The following is a 27,480-nucleotide window of genomic DNA, read 5'->3' as shown; positions in this document are numbered from 1 at the left end:
TTTTCCGTGCCGTTGAATTTAGGCAAAACGCCCGTATAATTTTGTGACTATTCTGCCTGTATTTTGCTTACATAGCGTCTTGCACTGGTTCTAAACCCACGACCCCTCAAATTGAATAAGCCCGCTAGATTGCTCTAACATAAGCTCGTTTCGATATTTAAAGATTGTCGTAGTTTTTTAATCGTTTCGGAATATATATAATTCGCGATATAGAAAATTGTCTACCTATCTGCATAACACACACAAGTAACTAAATATATGAACGAGTATTATTTAAGTTTTTTTTTTCCTTAATTATGTATTTTTACCCTAAGATGTACTAGAAAACATATTAAAAAATATATCTTATATATAAAATTCTCGTGTCACAATGTTAGTTACTGTACTCCTCTGAAACCACTTTTCCGATTTTTACCAAATTTTATATGCATATTCAGTAGGTCTGAGAATCGGCTACTATCTATTTTTCATACCCCTAAGTGATAAGGGTTGTTCACCCTTAACATTTTTTATTAATATGGCAACACAACGTTTGCCGGGTCAGCTAGTATCCTTATAAAATAATATCTTCCAACACACCGGGAGTTAATAACGAGTATTTCCAGACTTATTATTAGGTATATCTTCAATTTCATTTATATTTTGAAGACATGAACCTTGTATTATAATTGAATGTAATTGAGTGTATTAGCACTAAAATGTTCTCTCTCACTTTACACCGTATATTAAACGTGGTTATTCCACAGAATTAATTCAATTTACGTGTCAACAATATGAACACACACCTACCCAATATACAACACGAAATGGTAACTGAATTAACTGAAATTTGTAAATTAAATTTGTTCTACATATTTATAATTTAAAAGTCTGAAGACGTATTAATATAAATTGGGTTTATAATAATAAGTTTTAGATATAATTGTTTTTATGATATACACATGTAATCAAGGCACTCAATTACTGTTATTGTAATATGTATTTTTTACTACTACTACTGTTAGGCATGAGTCTACGCACGCTAGGTGCAATCCCACATAACTCTGTTTCCCCCTTCGAACGAAGAACGAACGAAGGTTTCCCCCTCGATAACAAAAATACAGGTGCAAAATCATTAATTTCTATTCCGCATTTCGGATTGGGATATGGTCTTGAATTCGAGTCCTGAATTTAAAGCAGCAAGATATTTTGACGCAAATCCTATACCAAAATCTTGATTGAAATCTGGTAAGAACGCCAGATAATAAATTCAGAAATTATGCAATCATTTTTTTTATACTGAACCATTTGATATTGGTTTAAATAACAATATTAAGTTGTAAGTTGACAAAACAAAAACAAATACAAATGTAAGTTGAGTGCCGACGCTTTGTCGTTTTTTGTGCACACCAAAACCCCTTACTTCGCACTTATATTCCCGATTTATTCGGAGATCGTTATCGAATAAATATTGAAAAACACGAAAAGGACAGCGGCACGAATTTCAATTGCGCGTAACTAGTGAACACCCGCGACTTTACTTGCACGACACATTAATATTTACCCTTGTTATTAAAGTTGTTAAAATAAAAAAAAAATAAATTCTCGTAGAAAGTAACTGTAATATTTCAATCTTCGGTTGATTCATACATAATTAGCAAGTGGTTTTTTTATATGGAGTAGCAAAAGAACTTGCAGTCTATCTGGTACGATGGTAAATGTTAGCTGCCGCTCATGAATGCTGTAGCCAATTATATATGGAACAGGCTCCAGTTGAATTGAATCACAGTTGTATTGACACTCTTAGGATAAAAATGATCGCCCTGAAAGACTTGTTTTAAGCTAGAAATAGGTGGTACAGTTATAGGTACCTGGACGATTTATTATGGCTTTACCACCTTTTATTATTATTTAGCCACGTATAACGTTTATAAAGGTGGTAGAACCCTTTGTGGTTCGACTCCGGCGGCACCACCGCCACACCTATTTCTACCTAATAACAGCAGTGTTAAGCGCTGCTGTGTTCCGGTTTGAAGGGTGTGGTAAGGGAGACAGACTTTTCGGAGGCGTTCTAGCTTAGTCCTCAGGGGTAGCGGCGCATCTGTGGCCGACCTCAGGTAGGAATATCTAATCCTATCTGGGGTTGATTACAAATGTCCATGGGCGGCAGTAGCCACTTACCATCAGGTGGACTGCATGCTTGTCTGATACTCTTATATTATAAAACAAAAAATTAAAAAAAAAAACAACTTTCTATTAAAGGATGTTTTGTATTTGTTCATCGTGTATTATATTTCAGAAACCTACTGATGGGAAAAATATATTTTTATAAGCTACTCTATATAATACTTATTTGTACTATTGAAATCTATTTTCTGTGTAAAATATTCCGTGTACAAACATACACACATTTCAATTATTTCATATATGTGTATTTCGGCGTGATATTGAAATTTTCTTTTGCCAATAACACAGCTTGTATTTTTATGTAAATTGCTTTACAAGTTATTATTTGCGACACATTTAATATTGGAGAGCAGGTATTTATTAAGGTAAAAAATATATTAAGATGGAATATATTGTAAAAATATTTTAATTAAAGCGGTTACTAATAGCTATGTAGGTCATAAAAGTAATGACATTCGTCCTAACAGATACTAGGTAGCCGTCCATGGACATCTGTATTATACCTAAGGTCAGCCTTCGACGTGTTGCTACCGTGGGGGGTCACCACCATGTCGTAAAAGAATATTATTAATCACACATTGAAATTCCGTACCATGACCTCGTTAAAGTAAGATTGTTTTTATTATATTACAATAAGCAGTTTTGTATTATTTCGGTCCAAATTCTTATATTTTTTTGCAGGAAACTTAACTTTTTAAACAAAATATGGCATTTTTAGTTTGTTTTATACAATGGATAAGCGAAAAATGAATAAGGGAATAAATTTGTCCAACTGCGTATGACGGAATACTATCAAGACCATGGTGCGAAAGAGATAACACTAGTTTCAATGTATCGTTACCTCTTAATAAGATAAGGAATAGACAAATTATTCTTCTTTTACATCAGTCGGCAGGAATAAAATAAAACTGTCTTAAGGTCGTGATACGAAACAAAATTGGAGGTAACCCCCCTGAGAACTAAGTTCGCACGCCCTGTGTATCTGCCTTGTCACAGTTCTACTACATTAATGTCATAAAGCTACGATAGGGAAGCCCCGACAGGACAACTAATAGTTCTGACACTTTTCAACCACAACCTTAATTCTTTTAGTTAATAAAATAAAATTAATATTTCCAATATCTGAATTTTTTTTAAATTGATTACGTCAACCTTGATATTAATAAAGACGATGGTAATGGAAACTATGATGTTGATGATGATATCGGCGAAGATGATAGTGATGATGATTTCAGGTGAGCACCTCTCGAGACATCTCCCGAGAGTGCCGCGAGCCTGCTCTAAACTACACAGACACCTGTGCCAGGGTATTCAAACACGGACCGCAATCGCTACGGCGGTATGAAGGATTTGTCAGGTACGTATTTTTTTTATAATAAAGGTGATGCCCTGCATGGCAGAGCAGTCACTATACCAGCCAATGCGCAGAGGACTCCAGGTTGAATCCCCGGCAAAACAGATATTTTTTTATATAATATAGGAATAGCAGATGAGCATACAATCCACCAGAGATTAAGTGGCTACTGCCGCTGTTAGACATCTGTAATCAACTCCAAATAGGACTAGGACTATATTGCTAGTTGAGGTCGGCCACAGATGCGGCCCTGATGACTCGCCTCGGAAAAGTTGTCTCCCTGACCACACTCTTCAAACCAGAACACTGCAGCACTTAACACTGGTGCTGTTAAGCAGAAAAAAGTATGCCGCCATACAGACGAGCATGCAGTCCACCTAATGGTAAGTGGCTACTGCCGCTCACAGACATCTGTAATCAACTCCAGATGGGCTTAGTGCAGCTTAGTCCTCAGATCCCCTCAGATCCTCCTCCTCCTCAGATCAGAGGAATAATCTGGAACGCCTAGGAATAGTATACCACACCCTGCAAACCAGAACACAGCAACGCTTTACGCTGCTGTTATGAGGCATGTGTGCCGCCCCCATGTTATACTCATATTATGTGATATAGAATTTGTGAAGTTGGTAGAACCCTATGTAGTTCGGCGGAAGCACCCCCACACCTATTTCTGCCTAATAACCGCAGAGCCAAGTACTGTACTGTTCTGGTTTGAAGAGTGTGGTACGGCAGATATACTTTTCCGGAGCATTCCAGTTTAGTCCTCAGAGGTAGCAATGCTGTGGCCGCCTCAATTAGGAAAATAATCTTATTTGCGGTTGATTACACATGTCCATGGGCGGAAAAACCACTTACCATCAGGTGGGCTGCACACTCGTCTTCTACTCCCATATCGTAATTAAAAAGTTGCAATTAAAAGTACCCAGTGAGTTCTAAACAAACACTTTAAAAATAGCAACTTTTGAAACGTAAATATTTTTGACGAACATGTTTTGGCACAGGAAACTAAGCTTAGGTATTTTCATCCCGAACACAGGTATTACAATAAAAACCCGGGTATATCGGATGCCTGCCTGCATCCGATATACGGATTTGTAAACATGGTTGGGTAAACAAGCTTTATTAATATTCGTCAAACGGACATCAGGCCGAAAAAATACCGCTTCATTCAAACCTAGTAGGGACGCAGTTAATCAATCTGCGAAAAGGGCAGATATACATGTCACAGGACTGGCCTCACTTGAAAGCCTTTGTCATTTACGAGAAAAAATACTGACATGAGATGGGATGAGAGGAAATGAGATGAGATGGAATGTGTGACTGTGAGATGTATTTATTGACCTCCATTTTCATAGAATATATTTTCTTATACTACTCCTGGATCAAAACTATCATATAAATGCAAAACTAACATGATATGGCCAAAAAAATCGTCAATATATTTCAGCAGTGACCATGGAGCGTTTAATTATTTTATCCAAGTTTTGATTCATAAATTTGAAATCAAACTCGTCTTGAAGGTCTTGAAGTCATGTAATAATATAGTCACATAAACGGTACAGAGTAACGATATAACAATTATACGTAACTAAGTTCACACTAGTGATTAGAAGTATTATAACTACACAAGTATCTCCGTTATTCGACTGCTCTTGCTGAAGTCTCCGACCAGAATGTCGCTCTCTGTTAATTCGAGCGCCGCCAAGGTGTCGTCCCCACTTCACCTACCCGCATCTGTTTTTAAACTGTAGTATCAAATGAGTCACTTATTACTTTAATGTAACGTTATAAAAATGTGATATCGTTAATATCCAAGCTTCTTATTAACGACGATAACATTCGGCCGTCCTGCTCACACGTTCGTCCTCGATCGTGTATGGTCTGATGCAAGAGCTGCAAAAGAAAATCAGTTGTTTAATGCCTAAGTCCAGAAGAGTTACACATTTTCTTATAATACCGACTCGCACGTAAGAGGCCCGAACTGTTTATCAAAAACATGGCTTTAACTATACGCATTTTCTTGCAATACCGACTCGCATGTAAAAGGCCCGAACTGTTGATCCGAACCAAGGCTTAAACTAGGTGATGTTCATATAGAATCACACTAGTTGTGTATTACCTAGGTTATAAATCTGCCCCAACAGTGTTCACCACGGATTTCTGTTGCAGGCATAGTTCATAAGGACTCTTTACATAAATGTCATATGCGCGACAGGTATTGAAGCGAATGCATTAGACCATTGTTAAATAATAAAAAACACGGTTATAACTAGGTGATGTTCATATAGGATCACTCTAGTCATGTATCACCGCAGTTTTTATACCTTGCTTACGATAACATTCGGCCAGTGCTCAACTCAAATTTACTCTAAAAATGCAATATTCACTTAATGTCTTCAAGGTACTCAATACCTTGGGTCAACCCAACCATATGCATCACCAAGAGACACCCGCGAACATCACACTGCTCGAGGCATCTGCACTAATCCATCTTAACTCCAGATAAATAAAAATCAAACCACAAAGTTTCCTACACCTACAGTAATGACAACATCTAGCTGCCCACTTTACTTATGTCTGGATTCTAAGTCCAATAGTTAAATCTCCAACAACTATTGATTCGATAAAGTTACGCATCAGAATAACGACGTTTATCTTATTAGTCCATTTCGAAATGCTCAACAACCTGTTCAATAACTGTTATACTGATAGATAGATACTGATAGATCTATAGTTGGCCACTAAATGAATCTGTGCGACTCAAAATACTATTATAACATTATTTTATTACTACTTAGTACTTCTTTTAATTATTACAATGTTATTTTATACAAATAGTTGCCTTTCCAACGTACGTCTTTTATCAACTGATGAAGCAGTATCAAAATAATAATATATCGTGAATATTTGAAATGAATGATATCAAAGTTAAAGACTAAATAATGGTAAACAAACCATGAATTTCACACAATAAGTACAACACGTAATAAGTTGTATGAACCCAATTTTTTACGTTATTTATCACAAATTCACATTATATCTTTCAAAGTAGGGCCACATAACCCACTTTTGAAAGTCCGAAAGAAATTTCGTTACATTAAATTGAATTTATATTCAGTTATAATAATACATACTATTGCATGAATTTCAAAATTTAATTAATAAAGCGAAGGACCCATGCGTTCACGTCAGCGACATACTTGTCAATTGTGTAATAAGCTTAACTTTTTTTTTTTTTTCACCAAAAGTTTTAAATCAAGATTCCCATAAGGAAGTTATAGTTTGGGCTATTTTACTGTAAAAGTTATGCATTATACTAAGGAAGATTTGCTAGACTTTACGCAAAACGTCGTTTTTTAAAAAAAATCAAATAATGTTATGGAAAGAATAAACACATTAAAATGGTCTGTTAATCTAAACGGAGTTTAAACAGACCTTGTCTTACATTGAGTTCCTCGGAAGCGGATTTTTTTTTTCGTAGGTAGTTATCAAACGGATAGTTTCCGATAGATTGAATACATACTCGTAAACTACCTACCAAGAAAAATGACTTCAGAAACCGGCCATTATTTAACTATACTTATTTGTGTCTACAACTGATAAAAGATTTTTTTTAAACACGCTTTTATTTTTGCCACGCTTTTATTAACTTGACCTGTATGTATGTAACGGAATATTTGAATTCGATTTTTACCTACTTTGAAAGGTCAGATTTATTTAAAAATTTTGAAATACTTTGACATGACATGATTTTAATAATCTTGTCCAATTCTAATTTTGTCTCATCACGATCGTCAGATTTAAAACTATAACTGTTTTACATAACATGTGGCTCCTTATCAATCACAACCTAAAATTTCTATGACCTGAAAAAGTTCTATTAAAGTTGATCATGATTTTATACCAGCCAGCCAAACAAACAGTTAGTCAAACTATCTTATGATACACCTTATTACCGAACAATTCATATTCATTATATATATTTCAAACGCCTCGGCTTCACCTGACTTTTATATAGTTTGTAATAAAAAATATATTAGTGCGTAATATCTGTATAGATTATATTAATATAATATGTATCATTTACAACCAACACTCTCAAGGAGACGCTCGATGTTTCTATAGAGAAAACCTAGACATGACGCAATTGTGAACCGTATGAAATTTATATAAAAAGTAAATTATTGTATAAGAAAATCCCATCAAAATGTACCTATGGTTTTATTTGATTACATTATTAAACAACATTATTATTCATGCGGCTATGATATACATATAATAAGAATGAAATCTTCACGTGTTTACATCGAATATATTTGAAAAAGAAAAATTTTTGTCTGTCGGTTTGTATGTTTGAAAATGCATTAAAACCAAAACTACGAAGTTGATGTCAAAAATATACATTTTTTTTTAAAACATTACATGAACAGGTAATGGATAATTTCAAATTACCAATGTACTCCGTGATCTTGACAAGGGCATTGTATAATTCAAATTATATTTTGAATCCACATGAACAAAGTCGCAGGCAAGACTCGTTTTAAAAATGCAATTCAAATTATATTTTGAATCCACATGAACAAAGTCGCAGGCAAGACTCGTTTTAAAAATGCAATTCAAACTATATTCTGAATCCACATGAACAAAGTCGCAGGCAAGACTCATTTTAAATATGGTATACAAAAGACTATCTAAATGTATGTAGGATTCAGTGACCGTTTCTCACTTAATACGTATAATAACTTAATTGCTGTAACTTGTAAATAGAACTAAGCTCAAGTTATAAAAGCATCAATTTATTATTATTATTATTATTTTACTTAAAATAATTTATTCTCAATCCCATACAAAGTGGATCCCGTTTATCATTTCGTAAGTGGCTCACATAATTGATAATATCGATAGTCTAAGCGCCTCAACGTTTAAGGTACAAACTTCATTTACCAGTATTTGATAGTGCCCAATTTTCAAACCAAAAGGACGTGTAATGTGTCAAATTCAAATTCAATAAAGGTTTAAAATTACGAGATGTAAAGAAATATTAATACAAAACGAAACGTTGAATACTAAATTTAAAACAGACATTTAATATTCTGTATAAGTGAAATGGGAGGTTGTTTTTTTATATAATATTCCAAAGACCGCTGCGCATAAGTTTCTCAGTTTTCTCATAGATCATTGACTAATGTGCATTTATACTTTATGGGAGTCAAAACACAGTAGTACACAGTACTGCGTGAGTTCGCCTAGAATTGATGGAATGCTAAATTTGGCAACGTACGTATGCTTCTTTCATAACAATTACGTATCAAGTATATAAAATCAAAAGGAAACTTTCATTGATTTATAAAATGAAAGTGTGAACAATGTAGATGTGAATTTTCAATGTAGAAGTTTATTTTTAAATATAGTCAATTAATATCCAAAAAAAAAAAAACAATAAACCTTAAACTCATTTACCATTTCCCTCGTGGGTACACTCAGCCACTGAATACCGTGGTCGTGATACTTATTTGCAGTCAGTTAAATATGTACCACGTAGATATTATACATTTCTGTACAATTATGAATAATCAAAATTTTGCAACTTAATAAACGTGTCACTTATATCAAGTAGGTATACTGTACTCTGTAACTGCGTTTGTTGCTACCGCATAGTCCCCTCCATACAATAATAACAAACGCATATACGTAAATCCAGTTTGAAACATTAAAAGTTATCAAAAATAAATTCAAATCTAACCTGTATGCAATTTCTGGCGTACATTAGCCTATATTAACAACCATTAGGTTCCCACATCTATAAAGCCTGACATTTAAGATTAAAGATCCTTAAAATATTTTCATAAGTACGTGTATTTCTATATATTTCAAAGTAGGTGTAACTTTAGAACAATTAGGATTTACTTTTTACACCACAGACTTTAACCAAATGGACAGATTTACCACAAGAACTGCCTTGCAAAATTACTTTTAGACACTTCTTCACAGAAAATGCACTTATTTTGAAGTAAACACCTCAGTTTACAATGTTAACAAGTAATTTGCTATGAGTAAAGTTTGTTCACAAAATTTAAGTATATCATTTTCAGAGGGTATGAACATTTCATTGAATTACTAGTCTCAATCTATCCATTTTCTTAATTCAAATGAGTTTGCCCTTACATCAACGACATTTATCTACCCCCATTTTTACTTATTTTACCAAGATAAATTCACATATGACAAAATAATGTTTTTACTCACGGTTTTTATTCCTGTGTCAAGTATGTTCGTACTTACGAATCGCCGTCCATGATTGTGAGCTGGTTCTTGTACACTTCTGATGAAATCAAACTCGTCTTGAAGGTCTTGAAGTCATGTAATAATATAGTCACATAAACGGTACAGAGTAACGATATAACAATTATACGTAAGTAAGTTCACACTAGTGATTAGAAGTATTATAACTACACAAGTATCTCCGTTATTCGACTGCTCTTGCTGAAGTCTCCGACCAGAATGTCGCTCTCTGTTAATTCGAGCGCCGCCAAGGTGTCGTCCCCACTTCACCTACCCGCATCTGTTTTTAAACTGTAGTATCAAATGAGTCACTTATTACTTTAATGTAACGTTATAAAAATGTGATATCGTTAATATCCAAGCTTCTTATTAACGACGATAACAAATTGCTATTGCAACCGTTTTACAACTGAGGGCGGCATGAAACATTCACAACGTCATTCACTCGTGACTCTAATTATCGAAATTATAGAAACAGTATGGATTCGTAAACCATGTTGGATATATTTACCTCCCCGGATGAACCATACTCGATAGAACGAAAAACTTTCAATTAAAAATGGCCCATTTAAATCCTCTACCTAGATTAGTTGATATCCATTTATTGATGGCTTTATCTACTCGCCTTTACATGTTATGGCTGATCAGAAGCGCCCAAAAAATCAAATGAAATAAATTATAAGCGGCTATTCAATTAATGCAGTGTTATTTTTGCAGGCACTTCGCCGACTACGCAATGGCGGGCGTCTGCCTCGGTGGTACCAGCGTTTACGTTATATTCATTGCATCTTCCCTCAAAGACGTGAGTATGCCATAGATAAGTATAGATATCTCACCGCCTTGTAATTGAAGGAAGCCATCAAATGACTTAAACGGCTGACAATTCTGTCAACCGTTTAATGGCTGTCATGGTGTAATTTATGCGGAACAATGCCGACATGCGCAGTTCAGACACGAAATCGACGAAAAAGTCCGAAGAAATATCGTTTTATTCGTAAATGATCTAAAGACTACATTATTTTAATATTTTACAAATACGAAAATAGATGACAGCGACAATTGTCAATAGGTTACATTTTCTTGTTAGGAGCGAGTAATCCTTACTAATCTATGGAGTAAGCATTAAAATTAATTAAGTTATAACACACTTATATAGTTATAACACTATACATATATATACACTTATATAGTTTGAAGATGGTAAAACAGTTTATGGCTTAACTCCAAAGCACACTGACACATTAAGATACACTATTACACAGGTATGAATGTGTAGTAAGTTTGAAGGTTCTGGAAAATTCTAAAATCTTTTGTAGTTCGACTTCGCAAGCACCACCGCTACAGCTATTCCTCTCTCAGAGCATGAAGCAAAATACTTAGCTTCATTTTCGTGACAAACTATAACATGAGTAAACTCCTATGAAATTAATGCCAAATTTGTCGATAAGTGTTATTACTTCCTATTGGCAAGTACTGCGAGGTATGTGCACAAAACATCACACTATAAAGTAATGTGATGCAGCATTACTTTTCAGTCAGGTGATATTACTCGATAACATTACACATTACTCGAAACATTACCCGACGCATTCGAAAGGTTTGATAACGTTTGTACTTCGACTGTACTATTACTTGTTATTGCGTTGCACTGCCGTAATAGCTAGACATATGTAGGTGATGCGCGTAATATTACTTGGGTGATATTACTTCAAGTTCAAGATGTGATCATACGGATTAATAACTTACCGTTAGAAAAAGTTTACTTAGATAATATTATTAGGAAACCTTGACATGATATATTGGGAAACAAACTTGACGACCTTTAATATCAAACATCACTCATCACGCTCGCACTTTACTAAAGATAGGTAATGCTCGGGTGATGGTGTGATGTTAGTTTTCCTCGAGTAATGCGTAATGTGGCATCACATCTTGAAGTAATATCACCCGAGTAATATTACGCATCACCTACACATGTCTACTGCGAAGAGCACATAAGCTTACAGTAAAAATTATACCAAATGATGAGTACTACAGGAAATAATTCTCTATTACCAAACTCTAATAGCATTATATAATAATTAATACTACTGTCCACCAGTTTCTAAGAACGTTCTTTGAAATAGCATTTACACTTATTTATTTTTGATTTAATAAAGAGGTGCCCACATTAGCAATGCCTATACTTAGTTATATGTAATTAAGGTAGGAAAAATAGCAAGCGTTTCAAAAAGTTTGTGCCAAATTGACTCTATAAGTTGCGTAGTAGTATGACAAGAAATATATTTTCCGCAGATTTTTAGCAGATCGACCGCTTGCATCTGCCTTTCTACTGACGGAATTACAAGTACTATTCCGACGCAATTTGTCAGAGAAGCAACTGAACAATTCCGGTCCGACGAAACCGTACGTCCTGATGCAATTTTCCAACGAAAAAAATGTTTCCTTCTCTTTATAGAACAAGGTTTTGAATAAAAACTTATCCACATTAACTAAAATGAATGGTGCTTATTGAGGTGAATCCAAATCTAAAAGGTCAGATTACAGGTCATAACTGAGCACAATTATATCATAATATCAGTTATTATTACTCATCGATGTTGCATAGCTTAACTTAGCTTGGTTTAATGAAAGTTAGTTACAAATTCGTTGCAAGGTTTGACCCATACTTACTAATATAGCGAGTTATTAAAACGCTTTTGAAAAAACTGATTGCAATTGATTGTACGTCCACAATCTAATTGATACAGAAGCAAGGGCACCATAACAAACCAATCCCTGTGATAGGTTCCGTGCAATATGACCATGTGGTAGTTTGTGGTCTAGATTAATCGGAAAACAATAAACATATAATCCAACAATAAAATATCAAACATAAAATGACGCACGAAACACAAATATCAAAATGATACACAAATAAGGTAGAGCTCCAATCCTATGCGAAGTTGATAACGATGATCCATGCATGACAGTAGTCAAGTACAATAACAGTAAGTACATATACACTTATTAAAACAGAAGAAAATATATCGAGCAAATCCTTCTTATTCTGAGAGGAGACCCGTGCGCAGCAGTGGGACAGTAATGATCATGATGAATAAAAATATTATCTTAACCCACATGCCTAAAAATTACCTTTGAACAGATTTCGGTCCAGTATTTGTTAGACTTAAGGTTACTTTTTTTTTTTTTGTTATCGAGGGGGAAACCTTCAAAAGGTACCCGACAACGTGGGAGCGACGCCGGGTTATGTGGGATTTACCGCACTAAAACCCCCCCAGTGGCCGTCCTCTGCGCTGCGTAGAGGGCTCCGGGATCTCCAAAGGAAGGCGACCGGAATCCTCTTAGCGCGTTGCCCCGTCGGGCTCCGCCCAGGCGAGCTTGACGCTCGCCACACCATCTTGTGTATACGACGGTATGCGACCACACATACCGTCGTCCTTCCCGGGGCCGCTGGCCGGGCGGTTCGAGCTCCCACTCTTGCCGCCCGCAACCACGGAAGCCCCCTTTTAGTCGCCTCTTACGACAGGCAGGGGATACCGTAGCCCTATTCTAGTTCCGGAACTACAGATACAAGACTTAAGCTTACTTACCGAGCATTTATCTAGACTATGACCTTAACCTTTCCCCTTATGAGTCCTAACACTATAATTTTCCCCTACATCTGTTCTAGTGTTTTATTACATTTTGTCCAAAATATTTTATCCTAATAGCCAACGTAATACACAATAACCCTATCTTGACACGCGAGAAAATTGATTTGGCTTTCGGCCATGATTTGTTTGCCCTAAGTGGTAACATTATATTATATGTAACATAAGTTCATAACATACTTTCTTTTGATATTAGGGTCATTTGTATTGAAATAAAAATGTGATATAAATTGTTTGAAGTTTGTGGCAAACGCTAATCGTGCGGATATATCTAACATAAGATTTCATTTCTCAGCCATTCAATCAAGCATTCAGTACTTGTACCCAAGTAAGCTAAAAATGAATATAAAATTGTAGTCTACTTCAACATGATACAAGCACGTTCCCAGTTAGAATATGAAAAATCTTAAAGGAGCTCGTTCACCGTTTTATTTAATTTGCATTCATGTAGCGTGCCCGTTATCAAACGTAAAGAATAAAATGCAATAGAAAATACCGGAACAATATGCACGAACAATCCTCGCTAAATGGTACAAGGGAATTTTACTTAACGATCCTTTATTATTTATTACATGCTTTATTTAAGTTACTGCTTGCTGATATAATTACATACAAAGTAACAAATTATTCGTATCTACGTGAGGGTTAAGTCTTGTAACTGCATTTTAAACCAGTTAACCTCTCCTGACTGAGCTTTAAAACTTTGAGTACACACGATTGCTTTTAAGGAAAATGTATGATGGGATTAATTAAGTTACTCTGAATGCAATATGGCGCACTTATATGCGCCCCTGTTATATGATTATCAAAACAGAGGGTTTTCTGAGACGAACATGACAATCGTCGTTGAAAAAGTACATCACCAAAAATGTTTGTTTTTAAAGCCCTTTTTAATATAAATTTATTTTAAAAAGTAAAAGAACTCTTCATATTTCACTTATCAGACTATAATAGGTACATAACATAAATTATATTCGATGTTCCTTTATAAACGAAAATTATGCAAATTGTCACTTTTAATAACATTTCTCCTTCTAGCTTTATGACAGCTATTATATTTCCCATGTTCTTCACAACTTTTTTAAAAGGCCACATTATTCTTGTGACTCTGTTTCTGAATAAATTTACATTCTGAATAGATTCACCCGGAAATTACATAAAGAATTAATTTACATTTATTAGATTATTTTCATTATGTAAATTGAATTAAATCCCATAGGACAGATTTTCAAGTATTTCTTTTAAAATATTTTGTTCGTACAGAACCAAAAGTAAACAGCCCTCCGATTAAATCAGCCTTATTTTTTACAACAGGACTTTCACAAAAGATATAAAGTAGCAAACACGGCCTTAAGACTTAACGCTAAATAATATGTTTTATTTCTGTAAATTATTCGTAAAATAAAAACAATTGCATACATACGAGTAACATTATAAACATTTCATACAAAACTAAAACGCAAATTCTCCCCGTATGTTTTATAAGCCCTTTCTTTAATAACTGTATTTCAAAACAACTACAACATTTCACGGTTATGAGGTATATAAAGTAACCTTTTACCTTTTATATCAAGACAAATATATTCTTGAGAACCAAGTTTATGCTAATATAAAACCTCCCTACACGGGCAAAGTATGAAAATGTACGTAAAACTATATTATACTTGCTGGATACGTCCGCATAATGTTTCAGTGAAGTTTGCTTGTTTTTAAGAAGTACCATACCAGAATACGGTCCACCTGATGATATATGTCCACTGCCAATATAGATAAGCTTTTAGTAACGTAATTTTTGGAACTCATCGCAGAAAATCCTTAATTTGATATACATATGATGGGCACCCATTAAGTGGATATCAAATGTGGCCTTTAAAAGTACTTGTTCGACCGTCTTGAAGCTTTCGTCTTATAAGATTTAGAGCTAAATTTATTACTTATTAGATTTAGAACCGTCACTTAGCTAATCATGCATTGTCATCCAATCCAAACGTGTGCAAAATTTAAGGTCAATTGATTAAGGTTAATTGGTTTAAAATTTAGTTGCAAGATATGTCTATGGTATGACTCTCACATACTACGAAATAACAAAATAAGGTTTTTTATAACATAATCCTTATGTCGCAGCAGTCGCAATACACCTGATGGTAAGTGGCTACTGCCGCCCATGGATATCTGCAATCAACCCCATGTAGGATTAGATATTCCTACCTGAGGTCTGCACAGATGCGCTGTTACCCCTGAGGACTAAACTGGAATGCCCAGTGTCTCCTTACCACACCCTTCACACCAGAACACAGCAACGCTTAACACTGCTGTTAACAGACAGAAATAGGTGTGGCAGTAGTGGTGGGGTTGAACCACGGAGGGTTCTACCAGCTTGAAACTTCGCGAGAATTTCGCTATGAAGAATAAGTGCCACAAGATATTCTATACACTTTAATAATCTTGCTATAATTTAGATAATGTTTATTAAGACTGAAATAATCTTGCAAGTTGCGTAGGCGTGCACGCGCTTGTGGTTTCATGTGTCGTATCAACGTAACATCATTTGTAAAGTCCCACACAAGACGCTGCCAATATGCAGCATAAAGCGATGTTCATTAAATTAAACGATGCAATCACATATAATCCAAACATAGAATTCATTGAATTGAATCTTCATTGAGTTGAAGCATAAGGTTAGTTGGTTTCTAATAATATAACCATTTCGCCTAATGTGCACTGCGTTCGATTCTTAAGTCCATTTAATAAGACTGTAGTCGTATGGAGAGTTCGCGATTAGAATCCGATCTTCTTTTCGAATCCGATCCGAATCCGATCGAATTTATGTGCGTATAATATTTTTATCTCCCTTCGTTTCTTAACCACTATTCCTTAATAATCGTCCAAGATATACATAAAATAGAAGAATATTGTAGTTCTGGAATCCCTTCTGAGCGTTTTAATACGCATACAATAATTTATTCTGGAATATATTTCCAAAATATATTTTTAAATAACATTTTTCAATATCACACGCTAATGCAGACTAATAAATAGCTTTTCAAAGCTTTTAATTCCTACGCATTTAAGTAGCACCTAGCTTTTGTGGTAAGTTGAAATAAATTGCTTAAAAACAAATCCTTTTGAATCTTGTAATTTGCTCGCACAATGGATTTGGAATTCAACGAACTGAATATCAAAATCATTTTCCAGCACGGTTTGCTAATTTTTATCTGAATACTGTAGGTGCAGACACTTGAGCAAATGGTATTTTCGGCGTTTAAACGTTTAAACAAAAGCATTTTTGTCTCTTTTGCCTCGATGCTCTTAACGCTTTATTGACATTTAGGTTTTAATACTAGATTTTGAATTTTGCTCGCTGCTCTCTTTTTACGAGCTTTTATTTACTTTTAAGGGTTCCGTACTCACTATTACTAAACCTTCTCCATCTGTCCAATGCTGTGTTTTTAACCCTTACTAGTTGCAATTTAGACAAAAAATGTTGTTACCCTGGTTATTACAATTTATTAAAGGTTTTATCTTTGATAATTGTTTTTACAATTATATGAAGTTACGATTACATGAAGAGTAAATTCTTAAGTACTTACCGAGTGTGAGCTTGGGTTTGGAGTTAAGCTTGGGGTAAAGATTCTAAAGTAGAAAAAAGAAGACTTTCCTTAATTCATTATTTTTCTAACTAAATGCAACAAAGTCACCCTAAGGAGACACAGTGAATGAAAGTAATATTTTTTCAAATCGAATGATACAATTGACCGAACTGAACGAAAAATTTCATTTTATATAATTTTTATTGTAGCACAAAAACTCCAATAGGTGTCCGACTCACGCTTTATCGGGTTTTTATTAAAAATGCTGCAAACAAACTGTATTATTTTCTAGAGTTATTTTCATTTAGTCGAACAAAGGTGCTTCCTCTTGCGTCGAGTATTTAATATAGTTTATATTACATAGAGCTTAAATATCCGTGTCGAAACTATTTCTTTTTAGTGACTAGAACACACTAAAAAGACTAGAGTCTAATCTCCTACTCTAGTCAGTGTTTTGTTACTGTAAGCAAGCTAATGACTCGTTTACACCGGGTAGTCAGCCGCCGGAAAACTACATTGTCTGCCGAAGGTGGAAAGCTACTTTCGTTTACATCGATTCGACTGTCAACTATGGCGAGCGATTTCGACTTGCCGAGAGCGCTGTTGGCTACTGACACGGAATTCGGTTCGGTTCGGAATTTTCACCGGGATTTACACTGGGCTTGTAGCGAAATCGAATTCGCATGACGGCCTATTGTAAATAAACCCTAAGGGCGCTTTTCCCGTCGTATGCGTTTACGCCGTTACACTGGTTCCATTCGCACATATCAATTGAATTCATATGTGCGAATAGAGTAAATCAACGTCCAGCGAGGTCAAACGTTTCATGGGTGACCGCAAGTAGCTTAAAATATTATAAAGTATAATCAACGTCTTCTTGAAGGTAGTCATATATAAATATAGGCACATATACGGTACGGAGTAACGATATTACAACTACAAGTAAGTAAGTACACACTAGTGATTAGAGGTATTATAACTATATTCCCGTTATTAAACTGTTCTTGCTGAAGTCTTAGACCAGCCCTTACCATGAGTTTTTATGTTTTCACAAATATGACGGTTTTGGTATTTTACGTATGGGCCAATACGATTTCCTAGTTCTGACACAATCCGCTAGGGGCGCTGATTGAAATTTGTATGGGCAAATACGTAAACAAATACCAAAACAGTCATAATTGTCGAAACGTAAAAACTCCTGGTAAGGGTACAGAATGCTGCTCTCTGTTAACTCGAGCGCCGCCATGATATCATCCCTAATTGACATCCCCACTGCATCTGTGTTTGCACTGTAGTAATCAAATGAGTGATTTATTATTTTAAAGTACTATGATAAAAATGCGATATCGTTAATATCCAAGCTTCGTATTAACGACGATAACAAAAGTAATAATACGAACAATCATGTTTAAATAATATGCTAGAACAAAAGCACACTAACAACACTCTCTGCATAATAAAATGAACATTAGTCATGCAGAATATAATTATCCATGCTTAAAGCTGTAAAGCTTATTAAATTAATTATCGTGTTCCCTATTCATACGATATATGACTCTGGCACACAATACGAGCAATAGTCATAAAGAATCCAAGAGAAATCCTTAATATTATTATCGAATTATTATCTCTCCGCAGAGCGCTGTTTATAAGAAATTATTATTTATTGCTAGAAAAAAAAATACAAAGCAAACAAAAGATGCCAATAATAATATAATTGATAGTTTATCATTATAATATTGTGCAATTTTAAATGTAATCCTTCCTAACTCCCCATGTCTTCAATTCACAGCGTAAGCAAAATATTAATAAATGTTATATGACTAGAGACATTGACCGTCTCCTCTAAAATCGAATTGAAAAACGTATATGTTTTTTTATAATATAGGAGTAGCAGACGAGTATGCAGTCCACCTGATGGTAAGTGGCTACTTCCGCCCATGGACATCTGTAATCAATGCCAGATAGGATTAGATATTCCTACCTAAGGTCGGCCACAGATGCGCCGCTACCCCTGAGGACTAAGCTGGAACGCCTCGGAAAAGTATGTCTCCCTTACCAACCCTTCAAACCAGAACACAGCAGCGCTTAATACTACTATTATGAGGCAGAAATAGGTGTGGTGGTCGTGCCGCCGGAGTCGAACCACAAAGGGTTCTACCACCTTCAACATTTTTTTGCAATAAAAATGTGTACAAAGTCCTTTCCGAAGACTTACAATGCGTTATTATTTTGTATACAGTTTTACCCTCCCAGAACTAGATCAAAGATAAAACTCGTCATCTGTACAATTTAATAATCCATTATTGTGTTATATCTAACGTACGTTACAAACAATATCTCAAAACCTACTAGACGGGTAAATGCGATTAGGATTTTGTTTCCGCTGGATTTCATTTTGTAATGTTGAGTTTCTCTTTGCCGTATCAAGTGATGAAACAATTTCATTATTTCAGAAGTCCTCCATGATTTTTCCTTTTGTTGTTATCTCCTTTTATACATTTAAACCTTAATAATACCCCTTCACTTTACTTCAAAGCCATTTGTTATTTTTGGGAAACGTTATTATTTATACATTGCACACTTTCAACAGCAGACTGCAGCTGTGTATTAAAAATGTATGTTAATTGAATTGGTTGTATATAAAAATTAGTCTCTGTACAAAAAATTGGACCGATTTAGTTAGGTACACACATAAAATAGATAGAGGCATAATATTTAAGGCAGTCGGTAGTCGGAGTTAGTTACCTTTGAGAACCAAGATCCAACCAATCGTCCCAATGCCCTTTACAGAATCACACAACACCATCTTCAGACCAGAAAAAAATAACAAAATTATATTGTTATAAGGCATGATTAAGTCCGTGGCGTACTGTAGGTTCGCACCTCGCGATGGAAATACCAAAAACTACACAGTTTCTGAAATATGTACCAACTAAAAGTCGGCAATAAAAAGGATCATTTTATTTTTAAAAAATCACCCACTTATGTGCATTCTAAACCACTGGATTACATATATTTTGACTGCAATGACACCATCATTGCCATCAAACAATCGGTTTTATCTTGTTCTCTTTATGTATTTATTAATTCGACTTACTTCCAGATAGTAGACCAATTCACGTCAAGTCATCTACCGATCGAGGCGTACAGCGGAATACTCCTCATTCCTCTGATCCTCCTCATACAAGTGAGGTACCTCAAGTTCTTGGTGCCGTTCTCCGTGCTCGCTAACATGTGCCTGATTGTCACTGTTGCGATCACCTGCTACTACACATTCGCGGATGTTCAGTTCAGCGATGGAAAACTATTTGGGAATGTCCTAGAGTGGCCTTTGTTTATAAGGTAAGGATAATCCTCAAACAACTACCCCATAACTGAGGATATTGTTTTGTAAAAATAGCAAACGAGCATACCGTCCACCTGATGGTAAGGGGCCACTGGTGCCTATAGACATTTGTAATCTCCCTAGATAAGAAAGGAGTGTGGTCGACCACAGATACTTTGATTCTTCTGAAGACTAAGTTAGAACGCCTTACACAAGTATGTCTCCTTCACCACACCTCCAAATAAGAACATAGCAGCGCTTAACAAAGCTTGGTCGAGCGTATACATGAATGCAAACATAAAAACACGAATCATAAAAAAACATTAGTGCTTGGAGATTATCGCTCATAATATTTGTCGCAACTGTGAGAAAAAAAAGTATTTTTTTCACCTCTGCTCTGTCGAGATTCCAATTATGGACCACGGTCCCTCAAATATTTTTTTATGATTAATAACAAATTGAAACTTCGTTAGTAACTTCGTTTTGCCGAAACGCCAAACTTTTTTAGTAGGAAAATTCCCGATAAATGTAACTAACAGATGGAATAAGCATCAAACGTGTCAAATCGGTGGTTGTCCAATTTTTCAAGATTTCGACAGAATTTCTTTTCGCAACAAGCAGCAACTGACAGTCTTTAGTAGTTGAAAACTACTTATTATATTCTATTGATTCATACATTATATAACAAAAAAATATGATTATAAATTATTTAATTCATCAGCTTGTACAGCATTAGCATTATTCATCAGCATAATCCATTCTTTCATTATTGTTCCATTCGGTCTTAAAATCATATAAGCGCATGTCGACAGTGCTGTCACAACTTTTCTTGTTTCAAACAAGAGCTTTTGACAACTTTACTAAAAGCTTTTCTGCAATATTTGACAAATATTTCACAGCATTTCTGTGCCAAAAATCTTTTTATCAACGCAATAAATATGAAATATGAAAAAACGACTTCCTCACAATTTATTTGATCTACATTTTACACGTTTGTAAAATTGTTACGATAAGTATTTATCACCCAGAGGGCTTAGAATTTGATTTCCAGGCAGGCATATAGGTATACCTATATATTACATACGAGACATTTACATTTCTATTCCGGATCTAGGTGTTTGTATAAAATCGTTATTATTACAATTAATGTAACTAATAACTTATCTATAAAATTATTTCTTTTTACGTTCCAATTTACGTTTTATAACGTAATATTTTTATGTATTTCACTTAACACTAATCTTATTTTCCAGTACAGCCATCTTTGCAATGGAGGGTATCAATGTGGTGATGCCGGTAGAAAACGAAATGGCGCACCCCGAACACTTCCTCGGATGCCCTGGGGTCCTCAACACCTCCATGGTGCTCGTCGTGATACTGTACGGTATCGTGGGTTTCTTCGGGTACCTGAAGTATGGCGATTATGTGCAAGGGAGCATTACCTTGAGCCTGCCTGAAGGTGAACCGTAAGTTTTTTCGTAAGATAAAAGTAAACATAACCTCCATATAGAACACGGGTTCTACGTGAAGTCGATCACAAATACTTGGCCACTTGGTAGGCATGGATGTAAAAATATAATCGATTAAAAAAAAATAGGCAAGAGTTTTTTTCAGCGTTTATTTCTCGACTGTTTACTAAGTAGTTTTTCCTACCAATTAAATTTTCTATAAAAATCAATTATTTCTTATAAACATAATAATCAATCTTTTATAAATTTTACGTAGGAACACCTTTGTAATCCGTATCCGTAAAAATGTAAATCAGAAAAAGCGTCAAAACTTGACGCTGAAAGGAGGACAGATACAAATTAGCTAAGTTTAGCCAAACCGCACGAAACCTATTTATGAAAATTATTTTCCTGAGAAGTTTCCTATGTCCCAGCAGTGCACTCCAGTGTCGCAACCTGTCATACAAGTCATACCTCCATAAAGGAAACCAATTCTGTGTATTCGCAAAGATGCCCTCAGACAAGTACTACGTCTGCTGGTTGCAATATGACATTAAGTTTATACAAAGGTTCATTTTATCTACATCTTCATTAACAAAAGACAGTCAAACTCCTCAACGAAATAAAACAAATATATAGCTAATACTGAACAATTCTGCACTATGAAATCAAAATTCGCATTTAATAATCGCTGAAAAACCAATTATAATTATTAACGTTATTTAATTTTAATCCCTGCTTTCGGAATATCAGCAGAGGCAAAGGTATATCCGAATTCTTATAATTGGAATATTCTATTAAAGGGAACTATTTCGGTTTAAATTCGGTTCCGAAAATGTATTCTCGAAACATTTCTCATGCTTATTTACGTTTAATCTTATAATATGTATCTTTATCACAATTCTTCACAAATAACATCTTTGTAAAAGCTTTCACACCAGTTGTAATGATTTTAAAGAACCTATTCACGGTGTGTTTACTGTCGCGTGTACTTAATGCGATTTTATCACGATTCTCGCATGAAACATAATTAATCTATAAACGTACCTAAACATACCAATCACCAAACAGCGCAGGCTTGTGACCCTCCCACGACTCCGGGTACCTTTTGAAGGTTTCTCCCAATAAAAAAGGAATACCAGAGGCATAGATTAGTAAAGATTACTCACTCCTAACAAGAAAATGTACTCAGTTTTGAGAATTGAAATAGTTGCTTAAAAAAGTTTTGCCACGTCTCCGTGCTAAAATGTCCCTAAAATATTTGAAATAATTATTTATTTATTACGTAAATTACGTAATTATTACGTAAATTAATTATTTATTCGTAAATTTTCTCTAAAAGCGTTTTTATTTGTCAAGGATTCAAAAAAAGAACTTACTAAAATAAGCCGTTTGTGGCTTCATTCAATTTCAAGGCGGCGAAGTATCTTTACTAATCTATGACCAGAGGTAATAAATAATTTGTTAAATTATTTTCCGCGGCTTTACTTTATTGTGGGATACTAATTCACAATTTTCTTAATTACCCTCTTTCGTGAAGATGTAATTAATATAACTCATTTCGCATTTTACGAAAATATTAATAATTTTATACGAGATCCTTAAGACGCGAAAATTAATTTTGAATTATGGTGGGAATTGTGATTATTTTGATTACTTATTTGGGATTATATTAGGACACTGTGAAGCAGATCTAAAGTGAATTAAGTAAATAATGTGCTCAATATATTATATATTTGATAACCGACAATAACGGACAATCGGAAATATTTCTATATCCGTAACCTTACCTGAAACCGATACCATAATTTTCATATTACTAGTATATCCGAAACCTTATCCATATCCGAAATTTGATATCCGTTAGGCACCAATCTTAGGCATTCACCTTTTTTTTATAATATAAGAGTAGCAGACGAGCATGCAGTCCACCTGATGGTAAGTGGCTACTGCCGCCCATGGACATCTGTAATCAACCCCAGATAGGATTAGATATTCCTACCTGACGTCGGCCACAGATGCGCCGCTACCCCTAAGGACTAAGCTGGAACGCCTCGGAAAAGTCTGTCTCCCGTACCACACCCTTCAAACCGGAACACAGCAGCGCCTAGCACTGCTGTTATTAGGTAGAAATAGGTGTGGCGGTGGTGCCGCCGGAGTCGAACCATAAAGGGTTCTACCATCTTCTAAAACACACATGATCACAACCAATTTAGATAAGAGTTTTTAGATTTCCTAATTGTTACCAATAGTGAAGGAAATGGGTTAACCAACTGGACCTTACTATATAAAATATTCAGTTCAGTACTTGTTTGTTTGTTGTGTCAGGGTGTTCACTTAATGGCTGTTTTGTATGTATCGGCATGAGCTTGCTACGGACAAGAATAAATCTTGTAATTAGCGAAATAAATAACTTTTGTGTCCGTTGGCAAATTAGAAATTTAGATAGCGATTTAGATTTTGTTAGATTTAAATTTAATGAAATGTAAAAATGTAATACTAAATGTATCCACATTTAGTATTACATAATACAATTTTTAATTTTGAATAAGATAATGTAGCCTTGTATTTTGGCAGCAACTTTACATTTAATCCATCCATCCAAGAATCGTCATCTTTCATGAGCGTAGGTGTCTTATGTGAAATCGATCTGTAATGCGATACCACCATTAAGTACTATGTTAGAACTCATTTTACGAGAATGCTTCCTTTGTCACGCACTTAAAAAATAAGAATAAAACATGCTACGAGGCTACGTCACCTACACTTGGCTACGCGTATTGAAAACCGTAGCATGAAAAAATGTGAAGAAAAAAGAATTTAAAAATAAGTATTATTATTAGTGGTCATTTTGTTTATATTTTCTTTTTTCAGAAACCCCTCTCATTTAATATCAATATCTCATATTATATGCATCTAAATAATAATAGGCCATCTACCATATTGGATGTAGAAAAATGTCAATCGGGAGGAGTTAACTGGTAAAAATTAGTTGCAAAAAAAATTACCCTTATGTACGTACGTAGAAATTAACAAGACAAGTTAAATAATAGCCCGGAAAAACTCTGTGGGAAAATACTTCTTTCCCTCTACTACACTTAATCCCGTAAGCTTCCATCAACATGAAAAGAGATTAGAGATTCTAGGCATATATAAAAAGATAGTGTCTGCATTGGACTTAATATCCCGCAAATTGCCACACTGGTTGCCAGACTGGACCATGGCCAACAACCTTACCACGTCGCTAGGTAGAGTTACTACACCGTTTAATATGATATACTATACAACAAAATGTCTCAAAAGTTCATATTTATATGTGTGTTATTTATTTATTTAAAATCTATTTCTACCTAATAACAGCAGTGTTCCGAGGCGTTCCAGCTTAGTCCTCAGGGGTAGCGGCGCATCTGTTTCCGACCTCAGGTAGGAATATCTAATCCTATCTGGGGTTGATTACAGATGTCCATGGGCGGCAGTAGCCACGTGGCTACGTACCATCAGGTGGACTGCATGCTTGTCTGCTACTCCTATATTATAAAAAAAATCTTAATTCAATTTGTGGTTGTAAGAGTCGCCGCAAATTACAGACCTTTTATCGGGCAATAGATTGGTCGGGCCTTTAATTAGTATCAGATTCGGCACCGAATCGTTGCAATGCGTGTACTTGAATTCTTTTTCATATTGATTAAAGGCCTAACCAAACTATCGCCCAATAAAAAAGTTAAGTTACATACTTACGGGAGCTCTAACATTGCTGGACATCGATTATGTCTCACAAGGAGAAGGATTTATACCACAGTCCACAACATTCTTATGTACATACGAGCTGACCCGAAAAAATGTTAAGGGTGAACAACCCTTATCACTTAGGAGTATGAAAAATAGATAGTAGGCGATTCTCAGGCCTACTGAATATGCATATAAAATTTGGTGAAAATCGGTAAAGCCTTTTCGGAGGAGTACGGTTACTAACACTGTGACACGAGAATTTTATATATAAGACGTACAACCGAATATACACACAGAGTGCTGCTACAATATATATTACAGGAACATTATGTTATCAATATGATTTTCCTCAATTCATTCGAAGGTTAATGCTTGTTGGAATCTCCTCGAGACATCCACAATTTATGGAAGTACGAAAAACAAAAATACATATAAAATATATCATCTTCCTTATGTTCACAGAAGTAGATAAAATAGTCAATGGATTGAACAATTTTTTTATAACACCGCATTTTTGTTTTTGAAGGAGGAAGAACCTTTTAAAATAATGTTTTGTATATATTATACCGAAGTGCTTACAAATGGAAAAGAATTTTTATGTCCATCCATAATTAATTAATATTCGGCCAAGCCACAAAGGGCCGAAGTGGAAGTAACCTAGTACCCATTATATAAATATTCCATGTTATATGGAATATCATAATTGCCATTTCTAGCCGATATTAGGTCAGTGGTTTCGGCGCTAATGGAGCCTATACGTTTACATAATCTTAGTAATTTCATTGCTAAGTTACCGCTACTACAAACGTTTTCTTTAATGAAAACAATATTTTAGATTATTATAAAAATACAGCTACGATTAGCTGTATTTTAAGATTTATTTTATGCCAAATTGGCTGGTTTGTTTCTTTGGTACTATTTTTTATTTTGATAAAATTAGAAAATAATAGTTACGAGTATGTATTGTTTGGGCCAACATGATGGCATCATGCTCATGTATGTAGTTCGTTACCGATCTTCAAAATGAAGTAACGTCAATCGCGGTCGTGATTTCTCCTATTGTCTAAATCAAATCTTCTGTACTTTGAAGTGAGTAAAATATAGGATACAGTTGAATTCTATTCATCCAACACAAGTCATCCACAAAGGGAATCTTCAAATTAACAGCGGTGTTTCTCGCGGCCAAATTGACCAAAAGCAGTGTTTCTTCTTCCCAGTCAATTGTGAAACTGAGTAAACATCACTACAACTTTCTAAATGAAAATAGCGCAATAAAACCCTGCCATCGACACAGAGTATAAAGTGTACAGGATTTGAATTTGAATTTGAATTTGAGTATAATTTGAAGGCGTCCTAACTCATACCTTTTTGGAAGTAGCGTTATGCTACAGCGAATATGATTCCAGTCTTTTGTATTCGTCAAAAGACCCATGTCCAGCTCTAAGTAGTGCCAGATTAAGACTGCTTAATGCCCTAAGCGACCCACGCCTAAGAGCTTAAGCCATAAATAGATTAAAAAATAATCAAATAAAATGCGCGGATTTTCAACCTATCGGAAGCAAATACTTTTGTGAGCCGGTTTTGATGTCCCCCCAAGATTAGAGCCAAGACGCTAAGGCCTAAGTAATTACCTAATTTACTTACGTACTCACTGTAAGGCAGCCAATTCATCTAATGTAACCCGAAGTTAGCTAAGGATGGCTAACTATATATAAACCAAGTAGGTCGTACGTCTTCGGCCTTTACCTGAACATTTTACTAAGAGCTTTTTCTGTTAAAATGTAATCCGTGAATAAAGTTCACCCCCTCCATTCGTAACATCTCAAATGGATGCAGAGAGCGAGATGTTTTACGAGCCCCTCATGCACCCGTATAAAGCTGTCGGAAACTATTACAAAATACTCCCGGGAATGGGAAAGTATGAATTTAG

At 35.0% G+C, this 27,480-nt stretch overlaps 1 protein-coding gene across 1 annotated transcript in view; it reads left to right on the top strand.

The window, feature by feature from the left end:
- LOC140751671 (proton-coupled amino acid transporter-like protein pathetic) overlaps nt 1-27,480 on the top strand; it is a 46,581-nt gene that overhangs the window by 16,681 nt on the left and 2,420 nt on the right. Inside the window, exons 4-7 of the mRNA XM_073085658.1 lie at nt 3,402-3,523; nt 10,520-10,604; nt 20,152-20,390; nt 21,627-21,839. Of these exons, the coding sequence (XP_072941759.1) occupies nt 3,402-3,523; nt 10,520-10,604; nt 20,152-20,390; nt 21,627-21,839 (659 nt within the window). The remainder of the gene's footprint in view (nt 1-3,401; nt 3,524-10,519; nt 10,605-20,151; nt 20,391-21,626; nt 21,840-27,480) is intronic.

This window comes from Epargyreus clarus, unplaced genomic scaffold, assembly GCF_041222505.1.
Source record: "Epargyreus clarus isolate Ecla_fem2 unplaced genomic scaffold, WU_Ecla_fem_2.2 ptg000023l, whole genome shotgun sequence".
Lineage (NCBI taxonomy): Eukaryota > Metazoa > Arthropoda > Insecta > Lepidoptera > Hesperiidae > Epargyreus > Epargyreus clarus.
The sequence above is the reverse complement of the archived record's forward strand: the minus strand, read 5'-3'. Positions and strand labels throughout refer to the sequence as shown.